At 37.3% G+C, this 19,972-nt stretch overlaps 1 protein-coding gene across 1 annotated transcript in view; it reads left to right on the top strand.

The window, feature by feature from the left end:
* The window catches only part of MYO5A (myosin VA), a gene marked incomplete at both ends in the record, with an annotated part of 101,240 nt that extends 84,790 nt beyond the window's left edge, over positions 1 to 16,450 (top strand). Inside the window, 13 exons of the mRNA XM_082005200.1 lie at positions 330 to 430; positions 971 to 1,051; positions 2,963 to 3,161; positions 4,716 to 4,790; positions 6,812 to 6,905; positions 9,058 to 9,204; positions 9,605 to 9,759; positions 10,963 to 11,052; positions 11,784 to 11,934; positions 12,749 to 13,031; positions 13,841 to 14,015; positions 15,336 to 15,416; positions 16,298 to 16,450. Of these exons, the coding sequence (XP_081861326.1) occupies positions 330 to 430; positions 971 to 1,051; positions 2,963 to 3,161; positions 4,716 to 4,790; positions 6,812 to 6,905; positions 9,058 to 9,204; positions 9,605 to 9,759; positions 10,963 to 11,052; positions 11,784 to 11,934; positions 12,749 to 13,031; positions 13,841 to 14,015; positions 15,336 to 15,416; positions 16,298 to 16,450 (1,785 nt within the window). The remainder of the gene's footprint in view (positions 1 to 329; positions 431 to 970; positions 1,052 to 2,962; positions 3,162 to 4,715; positions 4,791 to 6,811; positions 6,906 to 9,057; positions 9,205 to 9,604; positions 9,760 to 10,962; positions 11,053 to 11,783; positions 11,935 to 12,748; positions 13,032 to 13,840; positions 14,016 to 15,335; positions 15,417 to 16,297) is intronic.
* Between the last annotated feature and the right edge of the window lie 3,522 nt (positions 16,451 to 19,972).

The raw sequence follows: 19,972 nt of genomic DNA, 5'->3' as shown, positions 1-19,972 counted from the left end.
TGTTCCTGGTAATTTGAAATAAAATGCTAATTCATTATTTCATTAAATTTATTTTGTTCCTTTTACATGATTAAACAAATGAAAAGAGGTTAACCCATGTACCCGCTCATTAGACAGGCTGATATCTGACTACATTGCATGCATTGATTTCAAAAGATACACCAAGTGGACATAGAAATTGTGGACCAACCTCCTGCTCAGGTACCCATGCCAATTTTAATGTGCCTACTCCAGGATTAGTGTTCCATGTGTGTAAAGTGATGAAAACAGGGATTCAAAGAACAATTACATTGTTAAATTTACTCTGGAAATCATCATTCTTTTTCCAGAATACCATGACAGATTCTACAATTCTCTTGGAGGATGTACAAAAGATGAAAGACAAAGGCGAAATAGCACAGGCGTATATTGGACTGAAGGAAACAAACAGGTACAAGTTCTCTTTCCTTAATCTATGATCAGTTGGGGGTCTGATATACTATATCATTCAGTAAGTTGCATCCATGTAAGTCTAGATACTTAGTGAACACTTGTAGTTGGGTAATTTCATTTGATTAGTAAAATTGCTGTATGCAATATTTGAAAGGATTAGGAAACAATGGGGAAGTGCAAAATGAAGCTTCCTGGATTTGCATCTTCTTAGCCTTTAATTGCTACATTGCTCAAATTGGGTGCCATTCCCCATGCTGTTTTTTTACCTTTTGTCCAGTAGTTGTCACAATAGTCTGTCATAATACATTTATTGTAACAGCATGAAATGCTGTAATCAGTTGGGCTAACACAGAGAACTGAATTTCGTCATTAAGAAGAAATAGGTATAAACAAGAAAAGTAATTTGCCAAGTTGTTTTAGAGCATTGCTTGTTTCTCTTTTATAGTAACTGTAATTTAGTGTGTAATGTCCTTATAACATGTCATCTCATCACCATCACGTATCTCTCTTGTATTTTTTTAAACACTTTTTTTGAAAGGCAATCTCCCCAGGACTATCATATGCTGAATGAGGATGGAGAACTTTGGCTCGTTTATGAAGGGTTAAAACAAGCCAACAGGTTACCAGACTTCTCAGAATGTTTTTTTTTCTTCATTTGCATCTTCTTTTCTAGCTAACTGTACCCCCTGCTATGGGTTTGCTTTATCTACAGTATTTCTATTGCTTTAGCAGTTAGAGGAAAAAAAATCATCACAAATTATACAAATTAAAGAGTTTCCTCTCTTTAATCCCCAAACTTTTCTCCTTGTCGAGTCATTTAAAAAGTTAGGATGGCGGCAAAAGCTAATATATAATTCATAAGAATACTTGCACAAAACTAGACGGTAAAATACCAGAAGCTCCACAACTGGAAAAGTTTTGTAGCCATGTATTATTTATCTGCTTTTGTGTTGGATATCAAAATTAATGTCCCTTAGAGTTTTTCAGCCTAAAGAAGTACAATCATTTTAGTAGTTATAAAACTATTGTTTGCATAGCTTCAGCATACTATCAAGTAGTTATGGGTCTTACTCTCGTTGTTCTGACTCAAGTTCAGTAAAGCGAACGTTCTTCTTCCACGTGTCTCCGTGCCAGATTCAAAATGTAAGCCACAAAATAACCAACAAACAGAAGTACTCTTTAGTTCATCATGGCGCTGTGTAAGCCTCAGTGCCATCTCTGCAAAGACTGCATGCTGGTCGCGTAACGGGCGAGATCCGCCTCGTTAGGAAGTGCAGTGCTGGCGCTGTGTACACGTCTGGGCCCCATGTCCATACATGTCTCCCAGATTTCCAAAATGGTTCCTAGTCCTGCACTGGCAACCAATTCAATAGATCGGGAGTGCTGATCTTCGTCAGCATACACATTTGGTAGCAGTAACTACAGAAGGAGGTATTTTGCAATGAATGCTACTAACTCAAGTCTTTCCTTTTCTTGTGCTAACAAATTCTACACCTAACATTGTTTGTAAGCCTGCAAAGATCTAGTTTAGAGCAAGTGTTCTGCAGGGCAGGATGTGAGAGTGTGTGCTCTGTGCCTCTTGTTTCTTGTCCGAGCACTATAGAGACGAGAAACTTTATATTAAATGGCAGAGAAATGCAGGTAAATTACTATTTGCCCTTGCGTGCTTGATCAGTCTAGTTACTAATAAATGTGCCTGCCTTATGCATATTTAAACCCTGAAAGATGGTCTAATTGAACACCAGTAGTCACTATAATGTCCCTTCCTGTGTGTGTATGCACAAAATGATGAGTCAGAGCATTTGGACAGTGCCTTGCAAGCAGGAGTAGATCCCCGCAGCACTGCTCGGAAGGAGGCTGGTATGTGTTATCCCCATTTCACATGAGAAGAATTTGAGACGTGATGTGCCCAAGGGGAAGGGGTGAGTCAGTGGTGAGGATAAAATATTGCTCCCGGATCCCAGTCCCGAGTTTGGTTCTGTTGTTAACCTTTCCTGCAGTAATGACAACCCTCTGCAAAATGTTGCTTTTCATATAAAAATAAAGATTGTTTACGTGCATTTGCAATTAAATTGTTTCTGCCTGGACAGAATTAACTATAAAAAGATTTCCTCTGTTAATATTGCAGGGTTCTAGCTTAAGCGAACACAGTGTCGTCTTCATCTTAGAGTTTGATTTGGTTAGAGGTACAAACTCTTTAAAGCCCCTTTAGAAGCAGTGACAATCTCTGAAGACGTAGCAATACATTTACTGCCACATGTTCTCAGTGGCACCATACACAGTATGTGTGCAATTACAAAGGAAATGCAAAGCAGTGTCACAATTAGTTTCTTTCCACTTTTTAATCATGCGAGCTTAATTTAATTAGAAGGCATACTGAAGGGTTTAAAGAGTACTCTGCCTTTTTCATTTTCCTTTGCAAGCCATGGCTAATTGTTCCTGAGCAGCAGCTAAAGCTTTACACTCCCCCTGACAATTGGGGATGCAGCTTTCTAAGTGCGTTCACACAACTGTTGCTCAACTTCTTTAGGCTGCTGGAGTCTCAGCTTCAGTCACAGAAGAAGAGCCACGAGAATGAACTGGAATCGCTGCGAGGTGAGATCCAAAGTCTGAAGGAAGAAAACAATCGCCAGCAGCAGCTCCTAGCCCAGAATCTGCAGCTGCCTCCAGAGGCCCGCATTGAAGCCAGTCTACAGCACGAGATCACGCGGCTGACTAATGAGAACTTGGTAAGGGAAATGATGCTGCAGGAGCACACGAGGGGACTTACAGGCTTCCTGCACCTGTAAGTTCTTAGCAGTTTTCAGGAGGCAACCTCCTCCAAAAAATGGTATGAGTGTGGTATTTTTTTTTGTAGGTAAGGTAATGGGAGAGAGAGACTTATGATTGCTGATGAGGTAATAACATTTCAGGGAATTTGTTTGAAGTTTGTGGCATGGAGAAGGCTTGTGGATCCCAGATTTCAACCGATGAGTTTAATGATTGGTAAATAGAATGTTTGATATCCAAGGAACTCATAAAAAATATTAGTGCCGAGTAGTGGTGTTTCCTCTGTAATAGATCAGTGTTTATTTTGTTGAAAAACTCTGATGTAGTTCTTCAATCACTTAATGTCACTTTTCATCCCATTTCCCTCCTCCCTGCCTGAAGCTACACAGATAATCCCGTTACGAGCTCCAGCTATTCAGTATGTTTTGAAGAAAGAAATAGCTCCAGAAAAAGAAACTTGTTTAGAAGTTACTGCACATTTGTGTATGAAGGAAAGAGGGTGAAACTCTTTACCTTTCGCTGCAAAGGAGTGTGTTTATCATGTGCAGGCTAGTTCATTTCTGGAGAAATTTTCCAAAGAGGCCCATGTTGGAATATCATTGGCTTATCACTGTTTATTGGTAGAGAACAATGCTACTTCAGGAAGAAAAATCCTAGTCTAAGTGTCATTGCTTCCTTTAAAAAAGCCGAGGTGTAGTCTTTGCTGCTTGTTACAGAAGTTATGTTACAGAAGTTATCATTGTTGGGCTCTTGTCTTAGTACCAAAGGTTTTGAGAAAAGCATCAGATAATTCAGCTAATAGATTTTGGAGAACTGATTGAAAGTATATTGTAAGTTTGCCTCAACAGCAGCTGTCTCCCACTGGCAAAGGTGAATGGCGAATGTTTCCACCTCTGACAGCTCCCTCCTGGTGCTTAGTCATGTGTTAATGATTTTTAGCCTTTTTTCTCCCCAAGAGACCTACTCATCACATTCTGTGTTCCCAAGACAACACACAGTCATGTAATTACATCCCAGAGGAGTTATCTTTATTTTCAAATACAGTGAATGTAATTTTACTTGTTAAATATAGACTTATTCCTTAGTATTTCACTTCTGTTGTTTGAGTATTGTTAAGTCGACTCCAAGTCAGGTATATGCTGCTTTTCCACTCCTACTCCTAGAGCGGAAATAATTTACAGGCTTTCCAGACGTGATACTAGAATTGCAGTATTCACTGCAATCCCATCTTGATTAGCATAAGAAAATGTCCTGCCCAGGTTCTCACAAAGGTTATATTCCAGACTCTCGCAGTATTAGTACTGCTCGTTTTTAAAAGGCCTGACTGTTCTGCAGCTCATCTACATCAGCCTCTCTCTGGGAGAGGCTGGCACTAACACCATAACTAAGGAGTAGACTACCTAAAAATTAGAGATTCTTGATTTTGTTTTACTCTGATTTAATTTATATAGTGCTTACTGAAGTGTCAGGTCTCAAAGGGAGGGGGAAAAACAATCCTGTACCTATTTTTACAGTTTTATGAGGAGTTGTATGCAGATGATCCCAAGAAGTATCAATCGTACCGGATTTCACTTTACAAACGGATGATTGTATGTAGATCACGTGAATCCTGTTTCTCTGTTGTCTCGTTTGCTGTTTCTGGAGCACTAATTGAAAAGCAGGCTGCCTCCCTTTCCCTTTCAAAGGAACCCCCCTGCAGAGAGCTTCACGATGCCAATTACTTCCCTTACTGCTTTTCTTGTTACTCGTAGTGTCCTCCGTGTCATCTGTGTCTCTTTTTGATGCACAGTTTTGTTACTAATTTAAGTCTTGCACTGTGAGCAAAGCAGTTCCTTTTTGAATACTACTTAATACTGCCCTGAAAAAAGAGGTACATGATGCAAAAGATGCTCAACTTTCAGAACCGCTCTTTGCTTTAAAACTGTCATACATTTAAATTCAGTTCAGCAAATAGAGGCCTGATCATACAGATACTCATCGAGGTGAATAATGCCTGCAGTCCAGTCTTAGCCTGAATTTGTTCATAGAACTCTTCATAGTGCTGACATCTGGAATGAATAAATCTATCAGAATCAAAATATATACCCTTTTAATATTTTTCAAAAATGCAAAATATGAAAGATAAAATTGGAAATGGTATTTCCATAATAATTAAAAATAACAAATTTAGATAGCACCATACATAAGCTTGAAAGAATATAATTTATGAGTTTCCAAATCTTAATGAGATGTGAAATCTGTTCAATTTGTTTAGAGGAACCGTAGAAGGAACTTTATTCTTCCTCACGTATTTGTTGTTCAGGAATCATATCCCTTCACTGATACATTCAAAAAGAGTCTGTTGGACTTACATGGTTTTTTTTATTAATCTCAGGAGAAATTGTTACATCTGACAATGAGTATATTGTGTTATTAACAGGACTCTGTTGTAAAATTGAACACTGCTTTGAAAGTGAAGCATGGCCTTGATTCTGTTCTTTCAACAGGCCTGATTTTCTTACTGCTCAAGTATATTATATTAGGTTTTGAACTCTTTACTACGTGATTAAGAGCAATTTTGTGCCTAATTCTAAGTTATTGCCAATGCTGCACTAATATTTTTCAATACTTTAGGTATTGAAATTTGTTTATATATTTTTAAATATATTTATTTATATTTATTTATATATTATTATATAATATTTAGGTGTAGTTTCCCAGATGATGCTTTTGGTGCAAGGAGCTCATGGTCCCTTATGTTCTTACCAGTGCCATGAAGAATTATGCCTAGGAAAGAACATTTTTCTTTTAAGCTGCTTTCAAACCCTTAACCTGGAATGGCTTTCAGGTTTTTTGGGCTTGAGGTTTTCCTTCCTTTAGAAACATTTTCCCTTTTTTGATTACATGATTATTTTATGAATGCACCACCATAGGTCACAGACTTATTTGAAGATGGATTACTGGGGATTGCCCCTTTGAAAGAAAAATACAGGTTTATTGCAAGAGTAAGACTTTCAGGTGCTAGGTGCTGCTCCGGTGCAGAATTAAAAGATATTACACCCCAGTTTCAATCCAAGGAAATGTGATGACAGCAAGCAGTAGGGAAATGGCAGAGCATCACAACAAATGTCGTACGTTTGGATGTTTGATTTTGGTAAATTTGAGAGCAAGTTATGGTCTTTCTGCAGATCTCTCTCATCTTCTTATAAAATGGATAGGTCTGAATAACGAGTCAGTCCTGAAGGCATGAATAAATGATGCAGAAATACAGGCTAGCTGTTAAATAATAAAGAAAATTATTTCCTTGAGGCATTTGGAAGAGCAGGGAGGAAGCATTAGGGAGATGCGTTAGCAGCAAAATGTCTTCTGTGCTAAGAACTGACCTAGTTCTGAGTTTCTGCAGAATATACCTGCCCAAGAGCTTTGCCTTTGTCCTGCTGCAAATAACTTAATAATAACTGCGATACTTGGCTTGTGTTATAGGCAGCGTACCAGCTTGCAAGCCTCAGCCAGAGGATGGCACCACTGTTCGGCTTTCCTTACCACCTTGTGATTCTAACAGCACTGATTTTCTCTCTGTCACACATTATGGGATTTTTCTCATATCTTAATCTCTTATTTTAATTTACAGGATTTAATGGAGCAGCTTGAGAAGCAAGACAAAACTGTTCGCAAGTTAAAGAAACAGTTGAAAGTATTTGCTAAGAAGATTGGTGAACTTGAAGGTACTGTTACATTTTGAGAGAAAGATTTTGGTTTACTTTTTGTGATCCCACTGTCGTCATATCCATCTGTCTTAGCGGTCGAGAGGGCATGAGGTCTTCAGTAGCATTAACCTCTGTTAATTGACTCCAGATACAGGAGGTACACTCAGATGTCTGTGTGTTCCTTTATACACCTTTAGAAGATTTGTCATAATTTGAAGTGATAAGTAAAGGAGATTGATGTTTCTCCGAAGGCAGAAACCATAACATAACATAAAGGAATGTTACCTGGGCTGTATGTGCACTCAAAGACAGTATCTATTTTTGTCAAGACAAAAGCAATACTAAATATGAACCAGGCAGAAATAATTTTGTGAATTTCTGTATCACTGGAGCCAAGAATGCTGAGACTGTCTTTCTCCACTTGAGGTTTCCTTTCACAGCTGCTGACAAACTTGAATATGAGAATGCTGAGATATGGTCTAAGCTAATTTTATTTTTATGAGCATCAGAGTGAGTTCCCTTAGGGTCTTACGGCTGGTGAGACTGAGAGCTTATTATGTCTCTGCATAACTAAAGTAATTTTAATTGCTAAAAGCAATTAATAATGTTATAAATTTGAAGTATGAATTTTTTAAATAATACTGGCCCTAACATTTCATAACGTTTTTATGGTCGTCTGCTGGTTCCAGAAACAAGCTTACTGCGTAATGAGTTGTTTTATTGACTACTAAGATTGAAATCAGTGACTGTGTAATCTTCAGTGTTTCAGTGTTTGAAACGAACAGTGATACCAAGTTAAACCTGGATTAACAGGAGTATATTATCCTTTAGTTGGTGGCAGCTCTCCTTGAGCTCCAGTTTGGATTTCTGAATTTCCTATCCCATTTGGCAGGTGCACACATTTTGGACACTTAGAGGACGTGCAATAGCTTGTAATTGCCTGCAGCTAGGAGGGTTGTGAGAAGAGGATGTAGCTTTTGTGAGGTGAAGCTGAGTTCTGCTTTTCAAAAACAAACATGCCACCTAATCAGGTGGAGTGTGGGTGTTGAATGTGATGCTGTGAGGCACTGTATACAACAAGACTGCATACATCCTTTTGAAAGGCTACTCAAACTAAGTTTGTTTTTAAAAAGTCTATCAATAATTTGGTTACTACTGTAGATGAGATCACAGTAGGATTCGTACACAATATGGAGTGGGAAAATGTGTTTGAAAACATAGTTTTGGCTGGTTTATTACCTAATTAGCATAGAAAGGTGTAGTAGGTCTGGCTGGGATGGAGTTAACTTTCTTCATAGCAGCCTGAATGATGCTGTGTTTTGGATTTGTGGCTAAAACAGTGTTGGTAACACACCGGTGTTTGGGCTGTTGCTGAACAGAGCTTGCACAATGTCAAGGTTTTCTCTTTTTTCCCACTCTGCCCCCTCAGTAAGCTGGGGTTGGGAGGGCGCATGGCACACAGCCGGGACAGCTGACGTGAACTGGCCAAAGTGATATTCCATATTCCATATCACCTAACGTCAGGAGCCGGAAGAGGGGGTTTTTTGCATACAAGGGTCGCTGTTTTTTGGAGGCTGACTGGGCATCGGTTCCCCTGTGTGGGGTCATGAGTGATTGCCTTTGCTTTGCTTCTCCCCCTCGCCCCTTCCTTCACCTATTAAACAGTCTTTATCTTGATGCACAAGCTTTCTCAATTTTGCTGTTAATATTCTCTCCCCTGTCCTGCTGGAGCCAGTGCAGGTCCTTGGCTGCTGGTCGTACCAAACCTACCACAGTAGGCAACAAACATCAAGCCTGGAAAATACTGGCATTTTGCAGAACAATTAATAGTGACCCTTGCAGTATTAATCTGGGATTAAGTGATTAACAGCTATCGCTTTGCCTTTGTGCTTTTATATGATAAAATCCAGGAAATCAGCAGTAAATCTGTATTAATGGATGCTATTCACACACTTCCACTCTTCTTCAAAGGAAGAATGCTCCAAGATGAATTTATCAACAGTCTTTTTGTTTAATGGGAGTTTTGTTGATATGTGTTATCCTGAACCAAAGAAAACATTCCCTCATTTTATATGCTGGAGTTCTTCCTTAGAAATGTCATAGTCTCCTCTGGCATGCATTGGTTTCACTGGAAAATATTATATAATTTCTTTTCATTTCCTCTCTGAAGTGGGCCAGATGGAGAACATATCACCTGGACAAATCATTGACGAACCTATTCGTCCAGTTAACATTCCACGGAAAGAAAAGGACTTCCAAGGGATGTTAGAGTATAAGAAAGAGGATGAACAAAAACTTGTCAAGAATCTTATTTTAGGTAAGCATCTTTCTCGTTTGCGGCCTCCTCTGCTCCCACACACACTGTGAAAAATGAATGCTAAGAACACAGAATTTCCTTTATGAAAAAATAGCTTATTTTGGTTTTGACAGTGTTCAGTTTATCTAAAATTCCTAAAAGTCTATTGTAATCTAATCATCCTTCCTGATGAGTATAGTACATATTAATATGTCTGCAAATTTTTAGCAGGCAGTTATGTTTTTGTATTCTGTTCAGATAGTATACCAAGAAAGTGGCTCTTCCTAGTTTTATTCTTAGTTTTTACTGGCCATGTTATATATATGTATGTACTATTAACTGGGGAGGCTGTGATTACCTCATATGACATCTTTCAATGACTTTATGCTTAACAAAACAATATGTGTTTGTTTTTCCCAAGAGCTGAAACCACGTGGGGTAGCTGTCAACCTGATTCCAGGACTACCAGCATATATTTTGTTCATGTGTGTACGCCATGCAGATTACCTTAATGATGACCAAAAAGTGCGATCATTGTTGACTTCCACTATCAACGGCATCAAAAAAGTGTTGAAGGTTAGTTAGTCTGCTTGGTTTAGAAAAAAGTTAATTTAACATTTGCTTTTGATTTTATGTCAGAGGAGTGAGAAAGAGGCTTTCAATGAATTAGATATGGATTTCTGACCAGTAAACTCCTCCCACTGAAGTCACAAAAAGTTGTCTTAACAAGCAACAAATTACAGTGATAGCATGTTATCCATATAATACCATAGATGCTTTGAATTAGTGGAAAAAGAACTACCTTCTTTTTATTTTGAATACTCTTCCTCCTTTGAAGCTATGCCTATAAAGATTTGGATGCAGTCAAAGTTTGCATAGTGAGTCTTTGTTAATCATCTCCAGAACGCTTAATTAAAATGTTTCATTTGCCATTTTGGTTTATAGATTTCCTCATTTGCTTCATCTACAGATTACATTGATGATAATAAGTTACTGCCTAAAGTCTTCGCAATGAGTTGGCTAGGAGAGTTTAGCCCAGGGGTATCCTGAAGGGATTAATAAGACATCAGTATGCTTCGTGGAGTTTTTTAGTTTTTAAATAAAACAGATGTGCTCAAAAAGCAAGTATTTAATCAAGCTACATGTTTTGTAAAAACATTTAGTAAAAAATCCTGCACTAGCTTAGATATTCATGGAAATTTTTGGACATGTTAAGTGGATGGAGTGCATGCTATAGAGCTCTAGAAATTTTAATTACTCAGCTTATTCTAGATTCTGTGTTCTTTGGTGAGGAGGTTTTGTTGTTTTGTTTTGTTTCCCCTATTAGGCTGCCAGAATGGTTATGATGTAAGTGACATTCATCAAAACTGAATTGTTCTTTGCTCCTCCTGCTGGCTCTGCATCATTCCCATCCTCCCTGTTGGGCTCTTCACAAGAGTCATTGTGCCACAGAATGGGTGTTTTGGGAATATGGTCACATTGCCCTGTGATTTCTGCACAGAACAGTTAGGATGGGTCTGTAAAGCACAGGAAGATCACATCTGTTGACGAAATCATATTCTGCCTGTTCTTGAAAAATATTACAGAGAATACAGAGGGTGTATTTAATGGTACTTTGTCTAAAACCTTGCTTTTCTAGTACGTTACTGAAATACACAAAGTTTTGCAAAACACCAAAATCTGAGTGGCTACAATTAAGTGTTTAATTGTTTATCTAACATTTCATTATTTTATTCCTCCTACCAGTCTTTGTTGACATGTGTTTGTTTTTATCTTCAGAAAAGAGGTGATGACTTTGAAACAGTGTCCTTCTGGCTATCTAACACCTGCCGATTTTTGCACTGTTTGAAGCAATATAGCGGAGAAGAGGTAAGCAGTGCTCCTACTCTGGTTTCTTTTGCTCTACAACACTATTGTGAGCACTACTTTTTAACAAATCCTGTAATATCTCAAAATCTGGTCAAAGTCTCTTGAAATGGCTACACTTTTTGGAATGATGGTGATGACATCAGTGGAAAGCATGGGGAGAGAAGATCTGAACAAGCTTCCCTTTATTGCAGGCTGGGGGCCCAGAGGCTAGATGACCATTGTGCTCCTGAAAGAGCCAACTCAGATTAAGTAGAAGAATCTGGCTGCTACCATTACGTTGTTTAGTAATGATTCACTGAACTTCTGATGAAAAAGGCTGTATTAAGCCCTTTAACCATAGTATGGCAGACCAGTTTATGTTTGGAAGCTGTGGTGTACCTAATTTCTTCTTCAAACTTAACTGGGCTTTTGGCCGTATATGACCAGGCAAGCATGGCCGTGCTGCAGTGGGAGGGAAGAGTCTTACCTGCCAGAAAGTTGGCAGAGTTTGTTCCTGTGTCAAATACTTGAAGTTTCAAGTCAAGGAAGCAGAAGTTGCACAAATCACAATGGAAAAGCAAATCCTAGCATTAGCCTCAATCAGAAGAACTTCCAAATTAAAGTTTTGAGGGGATGTGACTATTATTTTGAAAGTAGTATTTGTCATTTGCATGAAAAAATATAAATGCTGGGTTTGTGTAGTATTTTTGTATTCCATTGAAGCATTCCTTTCTGTTATTTTATGAATTCAGGGGTTTATGAAGCATAATACACCTCGTCAAAATGAACACTGCCTCACTAATTTTGATTTAGCTGAATACAGACAAGTACTGAGTGACTTGGCTATTCAGATCTACCAACAACTTGTCCGAGTGTTGGAAAACATTCTGCAACCAATGATTGGTAAGGCAAAGTTGAATTCCTTAAACTTCCCACCGTAGTACCAAAAAGAAAATTGTGATGGTGGTAATACACTATATCTTGTAGGTCTTGTGGTTTTCTGTTTATAGATGACAAGGACCACACTGGACAGGTTGGATTAGAGGAAAAACTAAACTGTGGGTGGTTCTTCTGGTAGTGACAGAATAAATTGATTTCCTTTATTCATGCTTGTCATAAACCATGCATTTACAGGAAGAAACTCTTAGGTCAGTCTGATATGTGTGGCCCTGTCTGCTGAGAAATATCCCATGGGAAAATTAGACTTTAATTACATGAGAACTCGTAATTAAAATTAATATGGAGAAAAATGGTTGGTTGTTATTACGGACGGCAATTAGCAATGAAATAGCTAGCAGTGATGAAGCTCACATTCAGAGTGATTCTTTTCATTAAAAGTACTTTTCATTTTTCTTGTCAGAAAGTACTCTCACACAAATTTTCATTATGCTTTCCAATCACAACATTTAGAAGAATGGAACAGCTCTTGGTTTGCTGACTGTGCTGCTCCTATGACCACTGGAGGAAGAAAGTATTTTGCTGAGCTAGAGCTAGACCTTCCTTTCAAACACACATGCTGGAATCTTTGTAAAAACCCTGTAAGTTTAGATTTTGCAGAACATAGTGGGACACAGAATTGCTGGAAATTGTGGTAAAGTGTGGCTAGCAGAAAGCCCAGCCTGCTCTTTCTGTGTAAATACTGTTTTGCTGTCTTCCGCCATACGCTTGCATATCAGCAGTTTTCAGTCATTGTAATAAAGTTGTGAATCAAATGCAGTTTCAGGAATGCTGGAGCATGAGACTATCCAAGGCGTCTCAGGGGTGAAACCAACAGGGCTGCGGAAGAGAACGTCCAGCATTGCTGACGAAGGAACCTACACTTTGGACTCCATTATTCGGCAGCTGAACTCTTTCCATTCAGTGATGTGTCAGCACGGAATGGATCCAGAGCTGATCAAACAGGTTGTCAAGCAGATGTTCTACATCATTGGGGCTGTAACGCTTAATAATCTTCTCCTGCGCAAGGACATGTGCTCGTGGAGCAAAGGAATGCAGATAAGGTGGGAGTTTTACTTTTCTTGAATGTGCTACTGGACATCTTAGTGAACTCTTCACGCTGCTGAACACCGTTTTGATGGAATAGGAGATACAATTTGAATATTTATTTTTCTGCACACAAACAGTTGCAGATGCTATTAAAACTGATTTTGTGAGGTTCAGTTAAAAATAACTTGGTTAACTTAGGCCAAATCCTGTCTGACTTTCAAGGAAAAGTGGTAGAAGCCAAACAAAAGTATTTCATCATTAAGAATCAGAACTGTAGGTGAAATGTTGGTAGTTGCTTTCTCAGCTTTTAGAGAAGAATAGCAAACATGCCTGCTGCGTTCTTTGTATGCTGGTGGCACAGTGGGTACCTGCTGTGTAGTTTGCTGCATCCTGCCATAAAGGCATCTTACTCTATTCCTGCACTTGGCATCAGTTGTCCAATGCATTCTACTGGCATATGCCAGGAAATTTAGCCAAGGCATTCCAGTCCCTTAAGTAACTTTGAAAAGCCTCACTGTACAAAATCTCATTTGCCTTTCTTCTCATGCTCGTCACATTCCTACAATTAATAGTAACAGAAACAAATGGGAAAAGCTAGTTAGTGGAAGTCTTTGGCCATAGTTCCTAACTATTTTGAAACTTGAAATTTTCCTGCCTTAACTGGAAGGAAACAGTATGAAGACAAAATTACAAGAAATGACAAGTGTGAAGGAAAAACATGTAAGGACAAAGAAGAAACACTAGGAAAGAGAAATTGCACATGCTTTCAATTTAGCCATTACATTTAGCATTAATGTCTTGATACTCTTACCTCTTTGTACAGATACAATGTCAGTCAACTGGAAGAATGGCTACGTGATAAAAATTTGATGAATAGTGGGGCTAAAGAAACACTGGAACCCCTCATCCAGGCTGCACAGTTGTTGCAAGTGAAAAAGAAAACGGATGAAGATGCAGAAGCCATTTGTTCAATGTGCAATGCGCTAACTACTGCCCAGGTGAGCAAGCTCATTGTCTGTTCTGCTGTCACTCTTGAGCAGTTCTCTGCTCTGTTGGTGTTTACTGTGCTTGCCTGCACTGCTGTTGCACATGGATTGAAGATTTCTTACTTTGTTTTGCATTAGTACAACTAAAGCAGATTAAGTTGGAGGGGTAAAAAAAGGACCAGACCTTTTTGAGGTCTGACGTTCAAGAAAAGTTTTGAACTAATGAGAGGAAACTCAACAGATTGTGCAGTCTGTAGTACTATACATAGTCTCTCAGTTTGTGAAAATCCTTAGAGAAAACTCTTCACTCAAGAGATGTCTCTGTACTCCAGACAGCTCTGCCTACGATACTGGGAAATGAGCTTTCTACTATCAGGGTTAGTATCCCATTAAGTTAGGACAGTTGACACAGAGCTGTTGTCTCAGGGTCTGCAAACAAAAGTGTTAATTTACTGTACCCATTAGTCTCAGAAGGCTGAACCAAGTGTATCTCAGTGAACAGCTGAAGACTTCTATTTATGAAAGCTTAGATTTTGTACAGATAAGTTGAACTTTGTTTTTTAAATGTGCTACATTTGCATAGAGCTTGTACAGACATAAATGGATCCAAGCGTCTTTGATTACTGAACAGTCCCATCAGGAAAAGGAAGAAATTTCTCCGTTTCTTTCACAATGGTGTTGGCACTAGCGGTTGCATAGCCGTTTTGATTTAGAAATTCACATCGCTGGAAAATCTGTTAACTTCTTATTTCAGTACAAAGCTAAAATTCCACATGCTTTCAGTGTTTTAACTTTGTTAAAAAGTGCTCTGTTTTTTTTAAGAGAATGATGTAAAAAAACAGAGAGAATATTTTATAAGTTTTACAGGTTTAACCCATATTATTATTTAAAGTCTCTGTGATGCATTTCTTTCCTTTGGTGGTTTTAGCCCTATTTTTAGAGAAATATCTCAGTCTCTTGAAAAACAGTGAAGTAATCAGACTCTTCTGAATGGAAGCTACAGGTCATAATTACAGGGTCAAAATTAGGGTAAGAAATACAGCATGTTTCCAGGGGGTGTAGGAACACAATCAGTTACTTATAATCTGATTTTTCCATAGTTTTGTATTTTCTACACACATGTAGAAATTTTGAGTTTCTACCTCCAAAGAACACATGTTCTGAAGGAGTCAGCTGTATAACATAGCATTAAGCAGGTGATGGAATTCTGTATGAATCAATAAAGCAAAAAATAACAAATAGCTAATTTAAAAAGTAAGTTATTAGTAACCATGGATGCATATGTTGATTCATTAATAAAATGAACCTAAGAATGGTTGTTCCTCTTCACAGATTGTAAAAGTCCTGAATTTGTATACTCCAGTTAATGAGTTTGAAGAGAGAGTCTTGGTATCATTTATACGTACAATACAGGTATGGCTATATCTTTGCATCAAAAATCATTTGCCTATTTCTAAGAAACCCTCTGATAAGCCAAAATAGCTTGTGTCCTGAAATACATGCAGCAATCTGAAGTAAACTAGGCTTTTTAGCTACCGTTTTTAGCTATGTTGAAAAGGTGATGTCAGCCTTAAAATTTTAAGCAACCACAATTTACTGCCTCCAGACTTGCATGAAAATGTGCGTTTCCATGTCAGTATGTATGAGATTTTTGGAAGGTGAGAGGTTTTTGTGTTTATACATCTTTGTGTATATAAACACACTTGTATGCCAACTTTTCAAGTAGTCACATTTATATATGCAAATTTACTTTTGTCAAACCTGTGTCTGCATGAGAAGTTCCAACTGCTTTGAAAACCAAGGCCTATGTTTATTCCAAAGTTTTTCATTTAACCCTTCTAGTTTTATATATAGATGAAAATTAAACACTTTGAAAACTCCAAAGAAAAGGAGCCAGTAGAACAAAATAATGATGATCTTTCTGGTCTGTTAGAAATCGAATTACATTATTAGCAGGATAAGGGAGATTGGGAAGGTAGAACAGAGTTAAAGCTATAGTTCCACATACTGAAAAGATACAGTTACTAGATTGTGGGCAAATTCTTCCTTTTGCAGGGAATCTAAATATCTTCAGATTGCATTGTAAGGGGAAGATATGCAGAACCGAAAATGACGAAAATATCTACAGTTTAATGGCACAATTGTTGCAAATGTGTTGGGTCAAATTAGCACAGAGTGTGTGTCTGTACACACAGGTGTATCTGCAAGCACAGATTAAATACTACCTCTTTGCAAGATGATTATTACCAATGAAGTAGCTAAATGCTAACACAATCACTTTCTTATCTTTGCAGATGCGTCTGCGAGACAGGAAGGACTCTCCTCAGTTGCTCATGGATGCTAAACACATCTTCCCTGTTACTTTTCCATTTAACCCATCCTCTCTGGCATTAGAAACCATTCAGATCCCAGCCAGCTTGGGCCTGGGCTTCATATCACGTGTCTGATCCGAAGGATGTACTGTCAGTGTTAGATGGAGAACCAGTTGCCTGATATCTTTATCTGTTAAGACATAGTGAGCCACTGAAAACACATTTTATGAACCAACAGTCAATATATGCCCAGATCTGTAGTAAAAGTAGCTGGAAAACTACGTAACAGCACCACAGATTGAAGGCTAACAGAAAGATGTGCATTTGTGTTCACTCATTGCATTTACGAGGACATCACTGATTCATACATTTCCAGAACATGGAAATCAGGTTTGGACAAAAATTGTGTCTTCAGCTGTCTAGAGACATTTTTAGATCTTTAGTAACATATTTAAATAGTGTAAATTAAACTCCATATGTAATCTTCTTATAGGCAGGGACCACCAGGGACAGTCACAGTCCTGAACATGGAAGACTTGAAAGTAAGGCATTTTGTAGTAGAATACACAGTCACTTGGGAGCCTGTTACATTTAATTTGTAAAAACTGGAATGGAGAAACACAAACTGGCAATATATAAAATGATTTCTTAAACCACTTCCTTATTTATGTCAGTTTGACATAAATTCTAGTGGTAAGTCTTTTAGCTCACTATATGCTATAACTTAGGTGTTCATTTGTTAGTACTGTAGTTTACCAAGCATACTAAATTGCTGCTGCATATTTTCTTTTAAATGTATGACAGTATCATACTAAGCACTAAAAATAAGATATTTCATTTTTTGTTGTCAACCTTATTTACAGTCCAATGCAGTCTGTTACTTTAACTGGATTTTTGCAAATGGTATCAAATAACACCTGTAGAGTAAAATGGTAACTAAGCACAAGTAGCACACTGGAAATTACATGTTTAGTTATTTTTGGAAGTAGTTAGCTAAAAACACAGAATCCTGAAGCAAATTATGAGAAGACAATAATGATTTTAGTATTTATTTAGATTTTGTAGTCTGTCTAATGTTCTTCTTCGTTTGTAGACCCCAGATATGACAGTGTGTATTCTGAGTATAATCTCTTGTTTTGTTGCCGCTTAAAAAAAAAAAAAAAAAAAAGAAAAAAGTATTCTTTTGTACTGGAATTTGAGAGGAAGAACTTTAATAGAAAATTTCTGCAGTAGCCCAAGGCTCTTATTCTGTGAAAGGTTGACTAACAAGAATGTTTAAGTAGGTTTTGACTATGATGCTGTCATTTGACCATGATTCATGCTGATTTAATGGTCGGAGATCTAGAGTGCATAATGAGAAACTGAGTTATTTTGGATATTGCACATCTTACTGGAAAGACTTTTCTGTCTTACATATCTTGGATCTTCTGTATAGAATTCACATTTCACAATGTGCAACCGAAGTGCAGAAGCCTTGTTTAACGTTCCAGTTCTGAACTTTAAAACTGGTAGTTTGTGGTGTATGGCTCAAATACACATGGAAAAAAAAGCCACACAGGTTGCTCAATTGTATTGTGCAATATTTTTAATGTATTATAATAATTAGCAACTTTAGCATTAACATTAATTTCTTTTAAAATATTGAGAAATAATCTAGAGGTACACTATTAGACTATTTGGTACTAATCTGTTTGCCTGCAAACTCACAGAAAAAAAAATGCTGTTAAGCAGACCAAAACATTTCAGTTGTTTTACTTGAGAGGTAGACATGCTGTTTGTATGGTTGCTAAAATCGGTAGTAAAGACAACGTAAACTTTGTCAGTATCATTTTAAGATGCTTATGTCATCTTATTTTCAAATGTGTATGCCCTGTATTATGTTTGATGGATCATGTTAGTACTTCCAAGAACCTAATACTGCATTGCGTACATGTTTTCAATTATCTTTGCTAGATGATTTAGATTGTTTTCCTGTGCATGGTATACCAAACATTCTTTTTTTCAACTGTTACTTGCTTTCTGAAACTACAGCCGCTGTTAAGCAGCTCCAAATAAGGTATAATGTAGTTTTCAGACTGTTAGGGGTACTGTACTTGTGAGAATGTAATGGGAAAGCCTTCACATCCAGTAACGAGGTTAGGAAAGAAAACAACGTGAGAACACGCTGACCTACAGACTTTTTCTCCCATTGAAAAACACACAATTGGCATTACAGTATGTTCATACTGTAGATCAGGAAATATATCTACTACTTAAGCATTAGTGTATTAAAATATATGCCTAAATGTATTTTTGTTTATTTTTTAAGTTTGTTTACCTGTAAAAAGCCTTATTGTATCTTGTTTCCTTAAAAACAGTAGTGGTTAGTAATTTATAGGTGTTATCCTTAAACTCAATGGTTTGACTGGTATTACTTTTATATCACATTAAAAGTATATGCTGCTTGACATGTTTTAAAGGAAAATATTTTTAAGTTGGAATAGATGTGTAATTGGTAATTCATCCAATGTTTTACATGGCAGTATTTTACATGCACTTTTCAGAAGTAAAATTTTAGTGTCAATGTATAATATATCTTTCACTTTAGGACTAATATCTCTTTAACCATGGAATATAGTGCAGAATTATTTTAGCAACTTTTTTTTTCCTTTGAATCATTGTTATGCCCTTTTAATGTGGACATATCTTTTATATTTTAATTTATTATCTATTGCTATGATAGATTTTATCAGATGCTGGAAAAATACTTGTCAATGACCCCTTAGAATTAGATACAGTTATTCTAGAGATTTTGCACAATAATTACCTCATTCAGTTTGGTGTATTTTTATTCCAGTGATCATTTTATTCTGATGTTTAGGACACAGTCTTCTATCCAAATTTTGAAAAATTGGTTCTCAGACTTCAATCTGGGATGGAATGTGAAAGTGCTTGAGTCCATTAAATGCAATTGATGTATTCTGTCTATCACAGGAAAAAATAGGATCAACTTCAATGCTGAAAAGTGGATTGATATCCAGTAACATTTGTTCCCAACTTGGAAACACCAGCATTTGCAATTTGAAGGTCTGTGTAATTTGTGATTTAAACGGAACACATTTCAAATACCATACAAAAACTATGAGTAAACACTTGTTTTTTTAAGATGCTGATACTTCATGTGATAAATAAAAGCCTTTAAACATAGGTTTTCACTCGATGCCACTACAGTACATAGATGAAAACCAAAACATTGTCAGAATGACCTGAGCTCTGATCTGTTGTAGTGTCTGATGTTGTACTTAGTAAATGTATGCATCATAAAAACTGTAGCCTAATAGCTATCACTGGAAAATGTCCAAATAAAAATACAACTGTAAGATTTGTTTTGGACTTTTTTTGTTTGCTTGTTTGGTTGGTTGTTCATAAGCTGTGTGCTGGCATAGGCCCCAGATGATCACACAGGTTCCCTTTACCTTCAAGGCAGACTTGGCGCTGTCAGGGGAGTTGGTTAAAATACACACCCAGCTCCTGACAGTGTGCCATAAGCTGCTGTGCGTAGTTGAAAGTATTTTGTTTGACATAACCCAGTTCTGTTACGGCTTTTGTCACCAAATATTAAGTGTTATTGGAAATAAGAATTAAGATTTGCATTGTCTTCTGTGCCATGAAAGCTCC

The sequence above is a fragment of the Phaethon aethereus genome (assembly GCF_964289735.1).
Source record: "Phaethon aethereus genome assembly, chromosome: 12".
NCBI lineage: Eukaryota > Metazoa > Chordata > Aves > Phaethontiformes > Phaethontidae > Phaethon > Phaethon aethereus.
Note: the sequence above shows the minus strand (reverse complement) of the source record. Positions and strands in the feature narration are given on the sequence as shown.